Here is a 22,899-nt window from a genome sequence, read left to right as displayed (position 1 = left end):
AAGGGTTTTGTTCCTTTAACTTATTTAATCAGAGTTATATTTCTGCAGCAGGTGAAAGCACGGTGTTTGAAATGATCCTAAAATGAGATAAAGATGAGCAGCCTTGTCACACAGGCCTTTCACAGTTAAGACAAGTACAAAGAAAAGGCGGAAAAATTTAAATAGCTTCATGTCGACATGTCACAATACATTATTGTGCTGTAGTTGTATAAACCTTCCAGACCTCTCAGTTCTTCTGGTTCTGGTCTGCTCTGCTCTGCAGAACCAAAACCAGAACCAAGCATGGAAAAGCAGCATTCAGCTTCTACGCACCACAAATCTGGAACGAACTTCCAGAAAACTGAAAAACAGCTGAAACACTGAGTTACTTTAAATCTAAACACCCAGTTGCCTTTTGCTCCCAAACATATTTGATGAGTAATGATGGCACCTGGAAAAATGTAATGTTTCAGTTGTTGATTTTTGTGTTTTTATCATGTAAATCACTTTGAAATGCCTTGCTGCTGAAATATGATACACAAATAAAATCTGATTTGATTTTTGATAACTTGTTATAGTATCTGCATCAAGAGAGCACAAGGATATTATTAAGAGAACGTAAACTAAAAATGCTAAATAACGTGATTTCTTTAAGTGAATAACATCTATTTTTCAAAACAACAACAAAAAAAAAAATCATGTTTTTGTCAAAGGGAAACGGATTGAGGAGTTCTGCCTTTACCCTCTGAATGCTTCAGCTTTTTCTGCTCTGTTTTGCAGTGATGCAAAAAACTCAACAGTTTCCTCAGCCTAGAATTTTTTCAGGTGACTGTCGGTGAAGTTTAATCAAACCTCTCCATCTGACTCTGAGTTTGGCAAGAAGGCGAAGACATCACTGGAACTGAAGATGCTGACACATCGAATGCCTTAGTGTTAAAATACACATGAATACACAAACCTACACGTTTATGTTAACTTACAGACAAATATGTTGACAAATCACCCAAGAGGTGTGTAAAATAACCCTTAAATTAATCTTTTTGTTTTGAAAATGCAATAATGTAAATTTACCAATAAGGAAAATAATCTTGTTTTCCATTTATGGCATCTAAATCCTACAGACTCCAAGTTCGTCCCACAGGATCACACATCCACCACTATACTTAACTTTGGGGATGAGGAGAATTTCCAAATGTTTATCCTTTTTTTCCTTCCTTAATTTTACTCTCATCTGACCAAAGCAGATATTTCCAGTTAAAGTCCCAGTAGTGTTTGTGATGGTAGGTCTGATGAGGCTTTTCTCTCGCATAAAATCACATTTACAGCTCTGGAAAAAACGAAGAGCCCACTGCACTAAACCCCACTGAAAACCTTCTGGTTATTCCACCAAATATTGATTTCTGAACTCTTCCTGAGTTAAATTATTAGTGTTGTTGTTCCTAAATGAATATCAACTTGTTTTCTTTGCATTATTTGAGGTCTAACAGAACCTTTTGTTATTTTGACCATTTCTTATTTTCTGCAAATAAATCCTAAATTTGTGCTTTGAATTTCAGAGACATGTTGTCAGTAGTTCATAGAATAAAAGAACAATGTTCATTTTACTGAAATATATACCTACAAAAAGTAAAATCAGAGAAACTGATCTTGTTAAGTGGTCTTTTCTTCCAGAGCTGCATATCCAAAGAAGCCAGAAAATCACAACTTAATAATAAATCTGTTTTTCCAAGTTCTGATTTACTTAAAAAGCATCTTATATGTTTCAGTTTAGATCATTTTAAACATCATCACCTTCCTAAAATAAAAGCCTAACTTATTTTTGCCAAGAGGAAAAAAATCACTTTTGGCAATTTTTTTGGTATGATTTTATGCCTTCTTAACGTAAATTTATTTTTGTTATACTCATTTAATTATTGGATTTTCCTTTAATTTTAAGTTAAATTGTGGCACTGTAATAAAAGATTAATTTAATTTAAGCCATTTTACACACCACACTGTAAAAAGTTTATAATTTACAGTAAAGTACCGGCAGCTGTGGTTGCCAGGAATTTACCGTATAAAAACGGTAAAATCCGTATTAAAAGTCTGTATAAATACGGATTTTACTATATAAATGCGGTAAATTAGAGACATTTTTTACACACCAGGGTTGTCAGCAAGATTGCCTGCATCTGTAGATAATGGAAGACTAATATATGACAAAAGGGGAGTTAATTAAAGCAGTTTATAAAAAACACAGAGTTATATGTATAACACAAAACTTAAAAAGATTCTCTATGTAGCTGCCTGGAGCAATACTTGTTTAAGTCCCATAAAAAAAAAATATCCGGCCAGTCAGTGTCAGGCCTGAAAGTGCTGAAATCATCTTTGGATGATCCCGTTAATACTTTCTCTTTAGCAACAAAGAGAAGAGGGAAAAACTCGTCAGACGAGAACCTCTTCTCCAAATGATTCCTGCCTCCGTTTGGAGCCGAGCGGTCCGTCAGGCAGTAGGAGTCTGTGATGGGAGGAAAGATGACGGCAGTGGAGCTCAGATGAGGGAGATCCGAATGGGAATATTGGGAGAACCTGTCCTATTCTGAGGGGAATGATGGGACATGACGTGCTCCACCATCGCGTGTTTCGGCATGTGCTTCATGAGGTACGTCTCCTGGAGAGAAGAGGAAAAACAACTTTACACTGCAAAACACAGTGGTTTTAGAGCAACTATTATTGTGAAAGAACCCACATAGATTACTTTATAAAAATATTACATGAAGCACCTTAAATACCTGCAGTACCAAATTTGACACAGATTTTAACATTATTTAAATGGAATATAATAAAATAAATTTCTAAGTTATTGTGCATTGTTTCAAAATATAAAGCATTAATTAAAAAAAAACAATATATATTTATTTTTACCCAAAATTGTCTAAAATTTGCAAAACCTTCCCTGGAAAAATCGAGTGACCAATCTTATGCGAGCGGACATTTTGAAATGAGGGGGTTTCACCGCCTGCAGTGCAATGATTATCCAGTAGGTGGCAGAATACAAGTCTCAAATTAAACACAAAACAGGCCAAAAAAGCATCAAATACGATACAAATATCGTTATTTAATAAACCATTTCAAGTGAACATAACTTGGACATAAAATGTTTGATAAGTTAATCTACGAAAGTTGAGTAAATGACAAAAGGTTAAATATTTCATAGGCCAGCAGGGTATCTCACAATGCATTGTGCCACCAAAGTAGTTAAACCACTTTTATTTGTCACAAAACAAATTTGTTTTAAGATGTTTAAGGCGACTCCAAAGCTTCATGTGTGGAGTCAGTTCCCCATAATGAGCAGTGCAGCTCGTACTAGTTATTTTTTTGGTATTTACATTTGCATACATGAAACAGCACCATGACCAACCTCCTCTGCCTTAAAGTGTAGCGTAACATGGGATTGTTTGTTTTACTGAAAAGATTTGAGGAAACTAACACTGCTTCCAATATCGTCAGTCAAATATTGTAAAAAAGTGATTATGTAAAAGACAATTTCTTTATGTTTTTCAATGTCTGAGTATTAATAAATCATCTTGAAAGAAAAAACATAACTGCTTTCAATATTTTCTGTCAAAGTTTGAGAAACAAAAAAGCAGGAACCATTTTGATCATGTTGTTTTCTTTTTTTATATGTAGTTTCTAATTAAAAAATATGCACTGTGTGTCATTTAAGTACTTAAAACATACTCAGATTTATTATGTTAACTTAAGTAAAATTGCACAAAGTTGCTCAATCAGTTAATTTTATGTAAACTACAAGATTTTGAGTTTCCAACTAAGGAGAACTAATTAGGTTTTGCGGAACACACATGTACTATTATATCATTACAACTTCCTGATAATAATCAAGTTGAGTTCTGCAAACTTAAATTTTGAAAACTTGGTTTCTGTGAACTCACTGAGGTGTATGCCCGGCCGCACATGCTGCAGCAGTAGGCCTTGGCGTTCTTGATGGCGTGTACAGAGAGGTGGATCTGCAGCGAGGCCGAGTCTGAGTAGGCACGGAAACAGTTGGAGCATTTGAAGGGCTTGTCCTTGTTGTGCTGCCTCTGGTGAGACTTTAAGAAAGAAAGCAAACACATCAGGTTAATCTGTGTGCCTACATGCCTCAGGACAAGCTGGAGACAGAAGGGTTTTCTGAGTCAGCTTGTTCAACAAACCTATAAAAAAAAGACATAAAATTAACTTCCCCACTGATTAGGAAGCAACTTTTAGAACCACGAGAGCCGTTTTGACCTCAGTTCAGCTAAATACAATCTGATAAAAGTTGAAGAAGCTGCAAGACATTTTGAAGTAAAAACAACTTGTTGGTATTTTGAGTCTTGAGCGAACAAAAACACATTTCTTGTACCATTTGTGTCATTCAGATACTGCATAAAGATGCATAGAAAAACTGCTAAAATTAGACTTTTTTATAGCATTTATTTTAATGATTTCTGGTCATTTTTTCCCACTGAGCCACTGTAGAAGCTTAAAGAGCTCCGGGTTACAGATGCCTGACTTTTTTTTTAGTCATCAGCGTGTGGGGATACTTTCTTTACAATTTACTTTATTTTACTTTTATGTAACTGGGTAAGTTGAGAACAAAATCTAATTTTCAACAACGACCTGTTCAGAAAACATAACATACAACAGAAAACAGAAGAATATCATGACACACATAAAAATATAACCATATTCATACTGATTAAACATACATATCAGAGTTTTTAAAAGCAGGTACATCTTTGTTCCAAATAATTGCAGATACTGGTTGGTTTCGGCCCCAAAGCTTCAGTTTTAAGTTAAAGTTGAAGAAAGATTTTACTTTTAATCATCACAGTAAGCCAGAATTAAAAAAAAGACTGTATGGGAGGAAAATTAAAAGTTTGGCATGTATTTTTCAGTGTATTTTCAGATATAGGCCACATGATGTTGGGGGAAAATGAACAACTAATGGACTTCTAGACTTCAACAAATTTAAAGTAGGTCATTATAGTGACGTAGTTGTTAGGTGAAAGATGTTGGTCAGAATGGGAGTATAAATTACAAGGTACGTTGTCACTGTGGTGAATTATAGGTGGACCAGACCTGCCACTCGCAGCTTTTACAGCTCTCTGTAGGGGACCGGTTTGCTAGGTGTATAATTCCTGACTTCCTGTCCCTCACAGGATCAATGGCATATAAATCTTCACTTCATGAGCTCAAATTGGAGTTGAAGTCTTTTGCTATCAATACTTTATAATATGTCTATATATAATAAACAATGTAAAAAAAATGAGGTTCAGATGATGTTTCTGATGAGATCAGGTGAAACAGGAGGCTTCTTTGTGATCTTTGGCAAAAAGGTCACAAAGATCACATTACACGTCAATTTCTAAACCATTAACCTTTGTTGTAATGCGGCAGAGAGTCAGAAAACAGCTCATGTTTACCTGCAAATTAGAGAGTTGAGTAAAAGCTTTCTCACATCCTGGATGGAGGCATTTATAAGGTCGGTCACCTGTGTGGATTCTAAAACACAAAAGACACAAAAACAGGTAAAACAGGAAGATGAAAGCAACCTAAATCAAATATGAAGTAATAAGGTGACCCAGAAAAGGCTTTTTATATTTTCAGTTTGGAAAAATACAAAACTACATAACCCTAACCTTTTTTACATCTAAAATGACTTTTTGGCTCTTGAACGTTGCATCAACACCAACTCAGTATATTCAAAATAACTACAACCCCTCTAAAATTATTAACTAATAAACTTCTTCAGTTCAAAGTGCTTTACATGAATTAGGTGGAAGTACAAACAAAAAACCTAAATCCAAAGAAAGACAAAAAGGTAAAAATATAAAACTACATATTGGTTATTTAGTAAGAATAAGTAGTCCATCATTTGTAAACTAATGGGGGTTTCTCTGGATCTTAAGTTTGATAGGGATTATTGAGGTAAAAAAGCTAAATGTTGGTTCCAGTTGTTCTGGGTTGAGTTCTAGATTTGTACTGGTGGTCCGCGAGCGCCCCCTAATGGTCAGCGAGGTACTGCATGTAAACGACCGTTTATTTGCCGTGACGTCAGCTCAAAGTCCGACGCTACAGCTAGCTTACTACGGGACTGTGTTAAAAGAAATTGTGATGGGCGTGCCGTGGTGGCGTAGCGGTTAGCGCGACCCTTCAGTCCTCGACGCGGCCGTCGCGGGTTCGACTCCCGGACCCGACGACATTTGCCGTATGTCTTCCCTCCTCCAGGGGGGTAAAAAAAAAAATAGTGATGGTTACTAAAAAGAAAAGCTGGTGGAAAGAAAACAAGCCCAGGACTACTTATATTACCAGAGGAAGCAACATCATAGCTGCTGAGTGTTGCTGTGTCGTTCACTAGCGCTTGGATTCCTTTGGTTAGCAGTATTAATCGTTCTTTGTTGTATATGACTTTGCTTGGTAATGAATGATTTTCAGCTTTTAGGCCAACAGCAATTGTCATTTTCATTTAATTAAAAAATATTAACTTCAGGTTAGGTGGTATGTGGCTGTTTGTTAAATGGTTTAAGTCACAGGTGTGAAACTCCAGTCCTCAAGGGCCCACTGTCCTGCAGTTTTTAGATGTGCCACAGGTACAAAACACTGGAATGAAATGGCTTAATTACCTCCTGCTTGTGTAGATCAGTTCTCCAGAGCCTTGCTAATGACCTAATTATTCTATTCAGGTGAGGTGCAGCAGAGGCACATCTAAAAGTTGCAGGACTGGAGTTTGACACGCCTGGTTTAAGTTTTCCTCGCCCTGAGTTTCTTTAGGTGTTGCTCTTGTGATACACCATAGAGTGGGAGATTTTAATCATCACTTGTTTATATAGTCAAGAAAATCTGTTTGAGTATAAGCCACCACATAAATTATTAGTATTGCAATGTATTATATATGTGTTTTTTAGACTGAAATTGACCGAAATACCACGTCAAATCCAAAAGGAAAAAAAAGGAACCAAAATGTAGACAGTGTTTCACCAGGAGGCCTAGAGTGAGGAGCACCGCCCCCTCTCCTCAGACAGAGTTTGGGGAAGAAGATGGCGGTCGTTCCTTCATTCACTGAAGCTATTCATGTTTTCAGGCTTTCCACTCAGAAGAAAGGAGAAGCAGGGACATCCTAACATCATTTGTTACAATTGTTTCGACCCAGCTGAGACGTGTAACACTCTGATATTAAAAGTATAAAGCTATGGCATATAACATACTAGCAAATACTGCATAAAGCAGTCCTTTGTAATTGCAACATTGCAGGTATTAATATTTGCTACTTTGTGCAGCTCTAGCCTGAACTGTTGCAGATGAGCTGTGTGTTTGTCGGAGGTCAGACCTGGTGTGCTGCTGCAGGTGGGAGAGCTGGCGGAAGCATCTTTCACAGTAGGAGCAGCGGTACGGCTTGAGGCCCAGGTGGATGCGCAGATGCTGGGCCAGGTAGGAGGCGTTCGCAAACGTCTTGGTGCAGTGAGGACACTTGTGGGCTTTCGCCTCTGTGTGCGTTTTGGAGTGAATTTGCATGTCGGACTTGGAGAAGAAGGTCAGGGGACAAACTTTACACCTGGAAACAGGAAAACAGGAGACATGCATCAGGAAGAAAACACAGAAATCAATAAATCATTAATAAAACTTCTTATAGTGCAGATTTTTAAATTAAAAAAGTGGGACAACAATATTTGAATAGTAAGCATTTAGTGATGAATTTACAACATTAAGATATTTAGTATTTATTTAATAGTATTTGGAAAACATAGAGGTACATCTCAAATTAAAATATATTTATCTAATAAATAAATTCTGAAATTTAAACAAATACTGTTTAGATTCAATAGAGAAAACCAGGATGATGTGTTTCAAGAGTCTGTTTCTCTTCATTTTGATGATTATGACTTATTGCTAATAAAATACCCAAAATAAAATCAGATACTAAAGAATATGGACATTCAGAGACTAGTGGAAAGTGAATGAATGAATGAATGAATGAATGAATGAATATACTTTTTGATCCCAGAAGGAAATTCACATATTAAGAGTTTGATGCAGCTTGGGTCACATTCCTGTTTCCTGTTTTTTTTTTAAGTGGAGAGGAAAAAACAAATAGCTTCATGATCAAGAAACAGACCTTAACTGAGAAAAACCGAACAGAATGTCCACTAAAAAAACAAACTTATCAACACTTACTAGACAAAAAATTAACAGCAAACCTAAACAGCAAAAATTACATTAATGACGACTAAGAAAACTGATGCAAGAACCTGGCAGGAATAATCCAAATGGAAAAAACTAAAAATCAGGGCTAAAAAATAAACCTAATGAGCATGGAGTAAAATAAACTGACAGAATATGAAAAAAACGTGAATTAGAATAAACTAAACACACTATTCAAGAAGAGAAAAAACTTACAAAACAGATGTAAAACTTTGATCTAGAAATAACCCAAAACAAAACCACAAACCAAAACCCACAACATCTGAGCATCATGACAACAGGAGCCCCGACAAATTATTCAGCATGTCGACCTGCTTTCAGTACCCTGAAATTTATGGATTAAAAATGATCTTTTGTATATATATATATTTCCAATGTAATATTCTAATTATCTTAGAAACAGAACTTTGAGTTTTCAAAATGAACCCAAAGAAACAAATTAATAATAACAGTCTGGGTGCCAAATCAATTTAAAATGAGTTAATATGAGTTTAACTGTTACAACCTGTTCTTTTAACACAAAACCCAGACAAAATGTCTAATATATATTAGACATATATATATATTATGTCTAATTATGTCTCAAAATGTCTAATATATATTAGACATTTTGAGTATTTCCTTAACTGTTACATTTCTGTGTGCTCTCATTGTATTAGTCTGTACTTCCTCTTTGCCCAACGGTGAATCCCTTAGTATTTACGGATTTGCTGTCCTGTATTTGCATTTGTTTTGGTTTTCTTCATAGAGAACCATTTCCAGCACCAACAGTTTAGATTGTTATCATCACTACCGTCATTCCTGATATCTTAAACTACAAATGATGTGTAAATATATCTCTGAAGAATGTGAAACCACTGAGGTAAGGTCGACGGTGTGTATCAAAGGTGTGTTTCTGTACTTTACTGCTCAGCACATTTAGCCTCTTCTTGCTTCTGCTTTGCAGCAAGCAAAACTTGAACAGTTTCCTCTTCATTTTCTAAGTCTCGTCAAAACAAAAACAACTCTGCAATAATAAACCATTATTTTGCAGACAAATTGTGAAATTAAAGTATTCTTCATATCAGTTACTCTCACATCCTGCTTTTTTAACAAGAATTTAAATTTTGGGATTTCAGGTCGTTTTAATCATGGTGTCGCGGTGTCGATTTACCTTTTTTTATCTTTCTTTGTTACTGTTTGTGTTTTTACTCCTTCTAGTTTGCTTTATTTTCTTTAGAAGTGATAAAACACTCTAAAAAAACACATCTTGATCTCAACAACAAGATTCTCGATAATCCCTGCAGTCTGGTTTTATTTGTTCTTGAGGTAAATAGCTTGTTGATGTCAAACTGAACTTCACAATAAAGTTTAATAAAATCTGGATTCATTTAATCACTGAAATCGCATTCATTGCATTGATATTCTATGAGTATTTGTGTGCTTTATGGTATGAATATCCCGATAATCATAGTTTTCTCTAAATATTTTATTTGTTTTATTGATTTTTATTTGTAGATTTTTTGTGCTATTCTGTTGCCAGGCATTATAAGATGATAGATTCATAGCAGATTCAACTTTACTCTGAGCTTTTTGTTGTGTTGGCAGCAGTACATTTTCACCCAAAATAGGGCTGGACAATATGGCTGAAAATTATTTTAGCATTACATCTAATTTTTTTTTGCTTTAAATATCTGAAATACTTCCAAACTGGTGGTGTGACCTTTCCTGTTTTATCCACAGTTTTCTCTTCACATTGTTGTTTCTTTTATTTTTAAGCAGTTATGAGGCACACTGGCGAAACCTTAACATGCTTAACCTTTATTAAGCTGCTGCTGTGGCAGTTACTCAACTGGTTGTTGCTAGGTAACCAAAGAGTGAGTGAGTTGCTAGGTAACCAAAGAGTGAATGAGCTAGTTGGTTCTACCAATCTCACTTATCTGGCCATGAGAGTCTGAGCCTTTCCTCTGCCTATGTCTCCCAGAATGCTGTGCAGTTCTGGATCAGAGTTCAGTGAATATTCTATATACTGAATACTGAATATTCTATCAGATGTATTATCTATTGATATTGATCATACCTCTATCGTGATATATATATATATTAGTACTGATTTATTGTCCAGCTCTAAACAGAATACAGCAGTTTTTTCTCACCTGTAGGTTTTACCCTCTTTAGTGGTGATGGTGACGCAGGACTGGTCGTTGCCCGAGGCCAGGATCGGGTACGGAACCACCAAAAGCGACGAGCCATTCTCGGCCTTGATCTTCTTGCGCCCCCGTTCCTGCTTCGGAGGCGGGCCGAGGAGACCCACAAAGCCCCCGTTGGTCTTCCCCGGCTCGATCCCGTGGCTGCCGGCTAACCCTGAGATGAGGTGAGGGGTGGGGGCTCCACCCAGCCGGCTGTGGCTGCTTGATGTGGGTGTTGTTGGGGTTATGATCTCCGAAGTGCTGAGGTTCCCAGTTCTGGATGCCAGTGCCACACCTGACAGAAACAACAGTGAAGATGAGAACATTACTGAACATTATTATAGCTGTTATTAGGGCTGGACAATATGGCTGAAAAATTTATCCCGATGTAAGTACTTCATATCACTCGATATTGATTATTATTGATTAGTTTTTTGTTTTAAATATTTGAAATAATGGCAAAGTGGCAGCATGACCTCTCCTGTTTTATCTAGTTTTCACTTCACTTTGTTCTTTACTTTTAAGCATCTATGAGGCACGGTGGCAAAACCTTAAACTGCTGTAAGTTACTCATCAGGTTGTTGCTAAGTAACCACAACTTACTTAATAGGGTGTTGCTAGGTAACCTAGCCTTTCCTTTGCCTACATCCCCCAGAATGCTGTGTGGTTTTTGGAGTTCAGTGAATATTCTGTATACTAAATACATCTTTTATATTATATTTTTTAACTTCCTTGTTTCATAAATTTACATTGTAAAACATTTGAAGGTGGTTTAACTTGAAAATGAAATTTAAGTTAAACAGAAAATTGTTTTGGTTTTAACTCAGACATTAAAGTTCATGAAGTTGATTTAACAACAAGAGATAAGTTTTCTAAACATTGTTTTATAAAAATGTTTAGAAAACAATATTTTCTAAACATTCTAAACAGCATTGTTGTGTTTAGAAAACAACATTTGTTTAACTAAACATTAAAAACCAACCTAAAAACTCTAGTTTATTAAACTCTTGGAGGTTTGACAGAATTTTTAAAAAGTTAACACAACTTACTACTGTAAGTTTATCTTTCACAAAGTCACATTTAGGTTCAAAATCTAAAACTCACTAAATTTACTTGACTTAAAAGACATTAGATACAACTAAATGCGGCTCACGTGTTTTACAGTGTATTGCTCCCTCTGTTGACTATTTCTGTCTTCTATCTCCACATTCCATAAGTTATTTTAATTAATATTTTATAATAATAATTAAAAAAACATATTAAATGTATAAAAAATGAATAATTCAAAATTTTTAAAGAATGCCTTTTTTTTATTTTCACGTCTTCCCTCCAGCTTTCTGAGGCGCCTCTAGTGTCGGTTTAATCTCCAGCTAATTAATGAATGAATCTTTATTTTTCTGCATCACCTGGAGCATTGAAGGAGAACAAAAAAGCAAAGAACAAAGAAAAGGAAACAGGTGACGTGAACCCACTGAGGAAGGGTTTGTCTCAGTTTGCACAGCGGACCGCTGGGACGTGTTTGCTCACCTGAGACGTGGTTTGTTCTGGAGGGATGGTCTATGAGCTGGCGCAGGTGCCAGTCCTCCCACAGACCCCGGGCTTTCAGAGCCGCCTTGTCGTCCAAATTCAAGTTCACATCTCCAAGGATACGACCTAATTAAGAAGAAAAATATATGTCTTAGTCAGAGTTAGATAGTAACTGGTTGCTTTTATTCAATTAATAAAGTACTTTTAGGAGTTATTTTACTACCCTGTATTTGAGTCATTTTATCATGAAGTAATGCTACTCTTGGGTATAATTTCTGGATTTTCTACCCACTGTGAGTAACTTCACTGAATGAAAGACAAACATGTTTTAACCAAAAATTAACCAAGCAAAGACACACACCTGCAGTTTTTGTTAACGTTTAATACTTTTTTTATTGAGTGAAACAAATTTGAAAAAATTTTCTTTTGTTATTTTTTGTTACTTATACAAATTATTATCATTTTCATCCTTAAAATACCAAAATTTCCACTTAACTTTATATTTTGGTCCCTCTGATTATGTCATTTTTTAAATGATTGATATTTTGATCAGTTGGTGCCTGAGTAGACTTTTTACCAAATAATTTTTTACTTGAGTAATTTCTTATATGGCTATTTTTTGCTTTTAGTTGAGTAAAAATATGCTAGTCTGCAAAATGACGACAGCAAAAGTTGGGAGAAAACTATACCTTTTTTTTTATTGTACATTCTGCTCAGTATTCATTACCCAATCGGTGTATACATAAACACAATACAATACTTTGACCTTTTTGAATTCTCCATCTAATAATTAAACAAAGTATTAAAACACTAAGCAATATTTAACTAATAAAAACTAGCAAACACACTCTAAATACTAATTAAAACTAAAGAAATTAGACAAACAAGAAGTCACAATAAGGTAAAACAAAATTATGATGAAAAACACAAAACCCTAAACTATTATTAAATTAAAAGTCTAAAACAAAAAGATTTCTTTTAAATCTTTCTTAATATGAAAACCTGGAGAAGTAAGAAAATGTTTTGTCTGAAGATTCTCAAACATTTTTTGAAAACTTGCATATTTGCATGTCAAGTTAAAAAGTTAAGTAAATTGATTAATTATGATTAATCACAGAGCGTGATTAATCTGATTAAATTTTTTTATGGATTGACAGCGTTAGTTTTTAAAGAAGTATTTAGACTAATTGTATGTGTGGACATAGTTGGAGTACCTGTGACAGAGCTGGAGGCAGGGCGGGCATGCAGGGCGATGTCAGGCTGCGACGGGCTTGGACTGTGCAGCCCGGACCCCTGCTGAGCTTTGGACATCCCGTGCTGGCTGCCTTCGGCCTGGCCCGACGGAGACATCAGAGGCTGCTGGGAGGCGGCCGAAACGGCGGGCATGTGTGGCGGCCGGATCTTCTCCGCCATCAGCTGCTCCTTGATTTTATTGATCAAGACTAGGTTATCCAGCTGACAGCCAGAAACCACCATTAGTGACAGAAGAACAGCCATCATCAGTTCAATCAGTGACACTTCTCAGGGCAATGGTGCCCTCTCTTGGTTGACACCAGACATTGCAGCCAAAGCTTTGAGACTTTGAAGGAATGCCTGTTTAGTTTTTATTTGAGTTTGAAACCTCTTTAAGCAAATAAATAGCTACTTTTGAAATTGAGTTAGATATTTATGTACTTTTAAAGACTTTCAGAACATAGAGGATATAAAAGTGCCTATTTTTTCTTCTTATTTTTATGGTTTTGTTGAATTGATGCTTCAAAGATTTTGAGAAATACATTTTAATGTTTCTAATTTTTCAACCGAAGTCTAACCTATCGTCTCTGTAAGACAAACTTTTATTATGTTATTGCAGAAGACAAATGTAATCCAATAAATCTGCCGTTTCAGTCACTACATTTAGGGCAGTGAAAAATGCTTTGGTGTGGTTTTGGGATGAAATCCAGGGATTAAATGAAATTAAAAAATAAAATGCAAACACTCTTCTTATCAAGCATTGGCTTTTGTGCTGGTGAATATCAGATAAGTTATGAGCTGAGGTTTAAATGTAAAAAAAGTAGGAGTAGTATAGGGAACTCATTGAAATTTGATCAAAAACTCTAAAATTAATCTAAAGTTTGAGACCATCTGGCTTCCATGTTATTTCATGTTAAATATTCACACTTTACAACAGTAAAAATGCTTTCTGTCTACAAGTGAGGCAGGATTGAGACAGTCATTATGAACTGCTTTGTATTTATGAAAATGTGAAACGTGAAAGAAAATACTTCCTCCAGTCTAAGTTGTAATACCTGTAGTTTTTTTTTGTGGTTTCAAGACTTTTATTAGGATTTTATCATGTTTTTTTTATAGCGTTAAATGCTTCCTAATTAATATAGCTATTATGTTATTGAGTTTGTCTACAGACTTCACTGGGGTTCCTTGGAGATATAAAATATGCATGAAAGATGCTGCTGCTTTGATTCTGAACAAGCCTTATGTAAAACAAAGTGAAGGCATAATAAGCTTGTACTTTGACTTACACTTTTTTCACTTTGAGCTCTTGCCATTGACTGGTATTAAAATATTATCTATTTCTGTACTTGTTTGTCTTGTGTTTCTTTTTTCAGCATTGTGTTTTTTTTCTTTTTTGACCTGTGTATGAAAAGTAAAAAAATATAGAAAAATAAATAAATATTAAATTATTCTGAGCTAATCCAGTTAAATTGTTTTAAGAGGTTCTCAAGACCACACAGTTGTTTATTAGTGGGGTCCTGACCGACTTTGCGGACCTTAATGGGTAAGCTACAGATAACTTTACATCACATAGTTGAGTGGACTATGGAGTGAATTAGACAGTTTGTATTAAACCTAAATCTGCCAAGATATGACTAAACCTTTCAATTCTTTCAATAAGCTGTCAATTGGCATTAAAGTTCATTATAAAGACATTATAGTTCTGTGCTTCTCCAGGTCTGCTTTTCCAGATGAATTCAAACAAATGTCTAATGTACAAATTGGACAAATTAACATCCATGGTGTGTCCTGCTGATGCGTAAATTTTCAGATTAAATTGTTTCAAATTACAGCTAAATCAAAGAGGTGCAATCCATCTGAAAAGCTATTAGCCTACAGTAGCTCTGTAAACTTCTTTTTTTTTTTTTTTTACAAACACTTAAATAAGAAATCCCCCTGCTACAGGTATGTAAACTATTCCTTTAAACTCTCTTTATGGTGGAAACACAGTTGCAGCATGCAGTTATGCTCATCTTCTCTTGCTTGCTGCTGCTAGCTGCCAGTTAGCTGCTTCTGATGGTCAAAGAAAGAAACTTTTTAACTAATTACAAATAACTTAATCAGGCTTTTGGCATATTTTCTGCTACCAAACCTACACCTGGTCAGTTGAGCTGTTTAGGTACTGTGAGTTAAAGAGGCTACCATAACTGTCAGTTAGCTAAACAGCTAACTGATGCTGGCTAGCTAATGCTAGCTTGTTCAGCTTAACAAAACTCAAAAACAAACAAAAAAACTAAACCAACTGTCATTAGGGGACATTACTTTCATATTCTCAATCATTTTAAGCTGGTTTATTGTTATTATGAATACTGCTTACCATCATATTCAATAAATGTGATATTAAAAGTGACTTTTGAAATTAACCTTAACATGTTTTTTGTAAAGGACACATTTTTGTATTAAAATTGCTATTCTAATCTTATGTTGTGTTTTCAGTTGCTGTAAGTGGAAAATCATCATAAATGTTTTCCCCTTAGTGATCTGAGTTAGTAAAATAAATTAACTTTCAATAATATTTTAAATTATTGAATATAACTGAATTTTTGTTGAAAAACTGCTGACTCTTGGGAGTTTTAGCTGACAGCAGCAGTGTCCTTCCCTGAACTCCTTTCAGGAGTTTACAGCTCAAGATAGCTGAAAGATGTTTTGTGTTTATTAATTAATCTTTCAATTAGAATAAATATATTTTTCAGACTTTTGGACTCAGAGGAGCCCGTAGTTTTAAACTGAAATCCAGCTTATAAGATCATTTATTGGTAAAAACCAGGGGCATAGATATCAAGCTTCCCAGTGTGCTATTTAACTACATTTTGGTCAAAATGATCTGTCGACAGCTCAAACAAATAAATATTTACAATATTCCTTCTTTATCAGAGCTTAGGATCAGAAAACCTATTATTTATAATAACATAGTTAAGTCATACAGAACTGTATTTTTTCATTGAAGTCTAAAAGATTCACTTTAAGATTGTTTTTAGTTGTGAAAGGTGGTTCTTACCTGGCCAGGCATAGAAGGAGGAGGAGGCCAAAAGTAGGGATTGTTAAAGCGCGGTTCAGCCATCCTGGAAGAAATGCACACATAATAAAAATGTCAGTTATACTAAACGGCAGGAAATATGCAAATATTGAACCAACTCTTGTCACAGTGTGTATTTTTTCTTGCTTGATGACTCCTGTTTGTTCAGATTTTTCCATAGCCCAGTACACTTCTGTGTGTTTCTGTTGTTAATGTGGTTAAAAGCCACGTCGGTAGCCCTACAACTAAACAACATCTGACTGTTTGGTGCAATAATCAGTCTTGTGATAGCGTATTTCCAAGAATATTGTGTACAAAGGCTCCTGTTTGACCCAGCTTTGCATCCTTGCACTATTTTCAGTCCAGCATGTTATAATGATAGCAGGGAGGATGTTTATGAGCCAGCAGGGTGAGTTAATTCTGCAGGATTTGTAAATCTAAATTAAACTCGCTGCTTTTTCTGAGGATTCTCAGACACACTTTTGCAGGCATGCAGACTTTGAGATAGGCTGCATGTGATTTCAACTGTTAGTTGTGCAACAGTTATCAGAAAATAACAGAGCCCACTAGTTTGATGTAGATGCTAATCTGTTGCTTTTTGTCTCCTCCTTCAAACTAGGGGCCCTGACTGGCTAAGGGTGAGGAGAAAACCAGGGTAAATTTGGTGGAGTGTTTTCTAAAGTATCTCCAGAATAAGAAGTTGCGGAAACTTGTAAATAAGGAATATCTAAATTGATAACATGCAGCGTTTAGTCCCAAGTGCAAACCCTTTTTTCTTTCATCTCAAACCTTCATGGAAACAGCTGTAAAATACCTATAATATAGCTCTGATTGCAAGTGCGAAGCACAATGATTGATAAGGCTTCTGTTACATTAATCAAGTTTAACCGGACGGCTGAAAATCTTTCTTTTTTAAAGGCAAAGCGAAACACATGCAGTTTAAGGATTGCTCTGAAGGCCTTTCTTTCCATAGCCTCTCTTTTCCGACCCTCTTGAAGATCTTTTTAAAACATTTTGCCTTGCATGCTTTGGCACACAGAGCCATTCCTAAGTCTGTTTGGCTTAGCAGAAGCATAACACAGCCCACATCTGCAAGCCAAGAGAAACAAAACCGATACATCTAGAGGTACAGCCGCACAATGCACCTCCCAGAAAATTTCTATAACGATGGGGGCTTTCTGCCTCAGGGGAGTTTTTCTGCTTTTATGCATCTTTGTGTTGCTTTTTGAGCTACAACGTGATTGTAGTGAGGATTTAAGTCAAATAGGAAATTGGCATTTCTGTTTGTTGTACTTAATTACAGTTTTTTAGGCTGTCCTGAATAATTTTCTTCTTGTTTGCCTTTGTAAAGAGGTTTATTTGTAATTCTGAAAATGAGCTTCACATGATATACACATGTTTTCATTTTTTATGTTCAGTTCATCAGAAGTTTAATTTCTTAATCAGTTTGTCATACTATATAGAAATGCCAAACAGCATCCAATCCAGGCTATCAAAGACTTAGATAATTTTACATGAACAACTTAATCTTTAGCATTTCTGATATTTTCTCTTATACTCAGTCATGCTACCTAATTGTACCACCGTCTGAAACCATTATTTATCACAGTGTTCATATCCCTTTAACTTTTTCCCCTTCCTTTCACATTACAACCACAAACTTTGCTGACTTTTATTAGGGTTTTATATGCTAGATCATATAATTATATGACCTAGCATATAGCATATGATCTAGCATATGATCTATGCTAGATCATATAATTATATGATCTCATATAATTATATGATCTAGATCATATAATTATATGACCTAGCAAGTAATAATTATCTCATATGGAAGTAAAATCTACTTTTTTACATATGAAATAAAAAAAACAAAATCAGCATGTTCTTGTATTTAACCCCTTTACTTTAGCACTCTTAAATAAAACCAAATACAACCAAGTTCCTACAGAAGTCAATTAATTTGTAAACAGAGTCCACCTCTATGTAACTTAATCTACATATAAATCCAGCTGTCCAAGTAACTGTTACATTCAGTTGTTGTAAAAAATGCTGAATACGTCAAACATGACTTTAAAAAAATTGACTTGAAATTAACGCCTTGAAATTGGGCCTCTGTCTCTTTAAGAAACTCTTGCTCTTTCCAACACCTTCAGGAAGTCATCACAACATCTCTCCTCTATTAAGCCTTTAATAATGTTTTTACCAGCATTTCACTGAGAAGCAGCTCGTCCAATGAGCTCAGCAGATGCTCAGTTCCACCAGGTGTTTGCTAATTGCTGCTGGCTAGTTTGAAGGAGCTGAGTGGGAGGGGGTTGCTCTGTGAGGCTTGGAAACTGCAGCTCCGAGAAGGAGCTGGATCTCGAAGGCGGGGCTAGGTCCAACGAGGCGTTTTGCACAACTGACTGGTTGCCATGGAGATTAAAATGTTTCTCAAACATGAAGGAAAGAATCAAAGCAACACTCCAGGCATGTTTTTGATGAAGGAATAAAATTATAACTTGATGTAAAGCTCAAAAAAGTCAATTTTACATAATACTGCCCTTTTAAACACCCCAGCAGAGATGCAAGGTATTGGGTTTAGATCAAAAGCATATTTGTGTCGGAACGGACCAATCAAAGGAAAGAGCTTAATCCAACAGAAGAATTTGTACAAAAACTTAAAAGAGTGTTCACAGATTCTCTAAATCCAATCTGACTGAGCTTGAACTAGAATTGTGATACTTAAAAACAAATTTTCATTTTCCATCCACTTCACAATTATGAACCACTTTGTGTTGGCCAGCTATATAAAATCTCAACAAGAATGTAACATGAAAATAGGTGGAAAACTTTAAGGTGTATGAATACTTGAATATGCGTGCAATTTTTTAATTTTCCTCTGAGCTGGAATCGAACTCACAACTGTTCAGCCACAGGTCTCCTCATAATATGAGCTCCATAAATTGTGTTAAAAGCGAAAAGAGGTGATTAAAGTGCTGAGATGTCGTGAACACTGGACGTTCACTGCAAATACTGAAGCAAAGCCCTCAGAGACACCAGTATTGAAAACTAATGTGCCAAAATGGAAAACAATCAATAAACCAATCACAAAGCAAAACCTCTGAAGCAAAGGATTATGGGAGGTTTAAACTGCTAATATTTGTATTTATTTCTATGTTCCTCAACAATAATGTTAAATGTACAACGATTACTTAGGAAACAATATGATCTTTGAAGCTTTTTGTGTTTAAAAAGAACAGATGTTTTTACATTTTATGTGATTTAGTTGAAAAAGAAGAGCCTGAACATCCAACATTAAAGTGTTTGGGTTGCAAAGAAAACACAGACAGTTTCACTAAACTCCATCAATTTAAAAGTTTTTGTATTAGAATTACATATTTTGAATATATGCAACTCGTTCTGTTGCATATTTTCAACTGTGTTCAGAAACGGTTAGATTAAATTTGCCTATTTACCACCTGAGTATCAAAACTTAATAATCAGTATATCATGTTATGGGCACAGCCACATTTTCACATCTGTTCAGTGGAGACCAAGTATTCAGCTTTAATAAATTATATATGAGCGTCCACTATGCTGTCTCAATTGGACTCTATATGGGTAAAAATAAATCTGCACCTTGTCTTACTGACGGAAATGTGCAAAAATATCAATAATATTGACTGACTAGTTTAATACATATGAAAAGTGCCACATATATATTTAAAATAAACCTTTAAAATCCAGTAGTGTAAGTTGTTATAGAAAAAGTGAAAGGTATCTCAAGTGTAGTGGTTATAAAATGTCATGACATCGCTATAAAAATGGCAGGTTTTGTGATGTAAATAAATGAACCCGGGTACAAATGTTTTCACAACTTCAATTCCAAATCAGTTAGCAGAAATTAAAAAGCAGAAATAATCTGGTTTGCATAAGTGTCCTTAAATGAATACTTTGTTGAAGCACATTTCAGTTCCAGTTTTCAGTCTTATTTCATTCAGTCCAGAATCTGATCATCAAAAAATAAAGTTCAGTTGTTCTAGTAGGATTTCCTAAACATTTGCTCATCTCCATGTTTTACCTGATGTTATTATTTACAGAGAGGGTACACAATTCAGCTTATTAAACAAAGGTATCAGTCAGGAGAAGGGCACAAGGACAAAAACAGCTAATTTGGTCTAAACATCATAGCATAGTGAGGTCAGTCATTTGTAACTGGAGAAAATCTGGAAAAATAGTCACAAATGGAAGCTGAATATTTCTTCAAAACTGGTAAAAGACCAATTAGAAACTGGTCTGTGATGCTGCAAAGAGTCTAAAGTAACACGGAAGGAAACTCAGCAGCTAATTGTGTCCTATATGTGACACCAATCTGTTCTACACGTCATATATCTGGACTAAAGCGTAGGATTCGTTCATCAACAAAACATAAATACAAGGGTCTGAAAGGAGATAGGTTTACCTATTTTAATTTATCGTTTACCTCAAAAGCTTTCATATTAAACTGGACCGGACAGCAAAAATGTTGCAAAAATGACTGCATGTATTTATTATAGTAAAAGAAAATAGTATTTTAACGCAGATTTATATCCACTGTAGCTGCTGTGAAAGCTTCATACACTGGGTTCTTGAGAAATGGCCTACAGTGAGGTTGTTGTTGTTGTTTTCATTTTTTAAAAATGGTGATAAAAAAAAAGTTAGGAGCAACTTAAGCCAGTTATTGCTTAGAAAGAAACAGAATCGAGCTGATTTCCAGATTTGGATTGTTCCTAGCTTTAAACCAGCTCCAAGAGTGAGTTTTCCCCTACAGAGCAGCAATCCTGCAGCGCCTCGGTCTGTCCGCCGCCTCTCCCACATTCTCAGACAGTTTATTAAAAAAATCAGACAAAAGGAAAACAAAAATGGCAGCCCTGTCTTATTTTTATAACCAGCGGACGCCATATTCTGCAGAAAGGACTATTACAAGCAGATAACCCTCCGGGTGTCATTAAAGGCCACTGCGACGCGAATGCATGCGGCAAATTTGCATAAATCGTAGGGATGATTGTTTACTTTGATTTGCAGGTTTGAATAGCCCGGCTTGGCGAGGAAAAAAAAAAACACCACACACTGACACTTCCTACAGCCATCAGCGTGGCTCTTACACAGCGCCGAGCTGAGCCAGAAATCCGATCATCAGGAGGGCTTGTATTTGCACGGCAGCTTAAGACGTCATCTATTAACATTTAAGCATCGCAAATGCTTATTTTATTATTCCAAGTTCTGCACGACTTTTAAGAGAAGCGGCGGTGCAGCGCGGCGGCTTTGAGCGAGAGGAAAACAGCATAAAGAGGCGGATAATTTGCACGGAGAGACCAACATACCTGCGCCAGCGAGAGGAGAAGAAACAGAAATTTATAACGGAGCAGGACTCCCCTTTTTCTGCCTGCTTTCAGCCAGACTTCAAGCCTTCCGGGTCGCCTGCTGTTCACTTCTGGGTGCTACAGGCGAGAGGCTGCTCAGAGTACAGAGAGAAAAACCCGTTCAGACCGATTTTTAACCCATTTTCTGGCTCATAATTTTCACCCGATCCGTGCAGATGCCGCAGATGTGCGCGTTTGGCGCCGCGGCGCTATAGTAAAAATGAGCGCATGAATAAAAAGGGGGGTTCGACTTTTTACAAGACCTTCCTGTAGGAGACTATTGTGGGAATAATGAATTATAATATGAACGTCTCTCACTTTTCCTCACCCCATGTTTAATATAAACCTCGCAAGTAGTCATTACAGTCAGATTATTTGGAGTTGGAGACTGAAAAGGGATGCGCCTGTTATATTTTCCGTGCACTGTATCATTGCTGCGTGTCTGTCGGAGATAATGTGCATTAAATATGAGTAATCCTGTGAGCTGCTGCAGCAGCATGACAGGATGCTAATGTGCTCTGTGCTTAGCTCAGCAGGAGAGGGCACTGCTGCCACGCTGCAAGCCACAGAGCCGCAGCTGGCGGTCCACGGGACCCAGAACACGAATGATACTCAGAGGGTGCTGTTATTGTTTTAGCTTTCAAATTGTTTTATTGTACAACTCCTATTGTTTGCTGATTTAGAAAAGTGTAAATTGCACTGGAGCTTTGTTTTGGTTTGGGATTATAAATTGTACAATTGGAAATATATGGTGACCTATTATAGTAAATAATAATAATAATAATTATTATTATAATAATAATAGTAATAATAATAACAAATAAAACAAGCACTAAATATTTATCATAAATCAAAAGCAATAAATAATACAATCTAGGAAATATTGAAAAATCCAATTTTAAACTCTGATTTAATAATATTTCACTAGATTTAAGAAAACATGATGTAGAAAATGTCTCTTTTAAAACATTTACCAAAAAAAAGACCAAAATCCTTAGAAGAGCTTTGGTTTGGTTTTAGTTTTTATTTTATTGAGTTTTTATTTTATTTTATTGAGTTTTATTTTATTGAAATAATGAATTTCAAGTCATTATTGATATAAAATAGGACAAACCTCTTTCAAAAGATATTAAAACAATCAATTTTCTAAAATAATACTTGTTTCTTTGTAGTGGTATTTCTTTACATTTCATTTAAAAATAAAATGTCAAAAATGATTTATACCACTCTCAATAATTAATTGACTATGAGATGCCACTTTGTTAGCATCACATAGTAATCTTTTTTATAATTGCTGACCATTTATTTGTTTATTTTTTGCATGTTT

At 35.5% G+C, this 22,899-nt stretch overlaps 1 protein-coding gene across 2 annotated transcripts; it reads right to left on the bottom strand.

Moving 5' to 3' along the window:
* Nucleotides 1-1,715: 1,715 nt before the first annotated feature.
* LOC116717550 (zinc finger protein 362-like) lies at nucleotides 1,716-22,184 on the bottom strand. Of its 2 annotated transcripts, none has more exons than XM_032559058.1 (9): nucleotides 21,534-22,184; nucleotides 16,168-16,231; nucleotides 13,112-13,352; nucleotides 11,898-12,023; nucleotides 10,338-10,665; nucleotides 7,331-7,555; nucleotides 5,427-5,505; nucleotides 3,912-4,070; nucleotides 1,716-2,629 (listed from the first exon to the last, which is right to left on the bottom strand). In XM_032559058.1, exons 2-9 carry the CDS (start codon nucleotides 16,228-16,230, stop codon nucleotides 2,510-2,512), a joined length of 1,341 nt encoding a protein of 446 aa, XP_032414949.1. In that variant the 5' UTR covers nucleotide 16,231; nucleotides 21,534-22,184; the 3' UTR covers nucleotides 1,716-2,509. The 2 variants fall into 2 exon arrangements, with proteins under 2 accessions (XP_032414949.1, XP_032415027.1); XM_032559136.1 differs by having other exon boundaries at nucleotides 13,112-13,319.
* Nucleotides 22,185-22,899: the final 715 nt, after the last annotated feature.

This window comes from Xiphophorus hellerii, chromosome 1, assembly GCF_003331165.1.
Source record: "Xiphophorus hellerii strain 12219 chromosome 1, Xiphophorus_hellerii-4.1, whole genome shotgun sequence".
Classification (NCBI taxonomy): Eukaryota; Metazoa; Chordata; class Actinopteri; order Cyprinodontiformes; family Poeciliidae; genus Xiphophorus; species Xiphophorus hellerii.
Note: the sequence above shows the minus strand (reverse complement) of the source record. Positions and strands in the feature narration are given on the sequence as shown.

Coding starts and splice junctions, on each gene's coding strand:
- LOC116717550 (XM_032559058.1), bottom strand. CDS start 16,230: ATGGCTGAACCGCGCTTTAACAATCCCTACTTTTGGCCTCCTCCTCCT. Junction 7,556..10,337: donor AAAGAGGGTAAAACCTACAG/GTGAGAAAAAAC, acceptor TCCTGTTTCCAG/GTGTAAAGTTTGTCCCCTGA. Junction 5,506..7,330: donor CACCTGCAGCAGCACACCAG/GTCTGACCTCCG, acceptor TTTGTGTTTTAG/AATCCACACAGGTGACCGAC.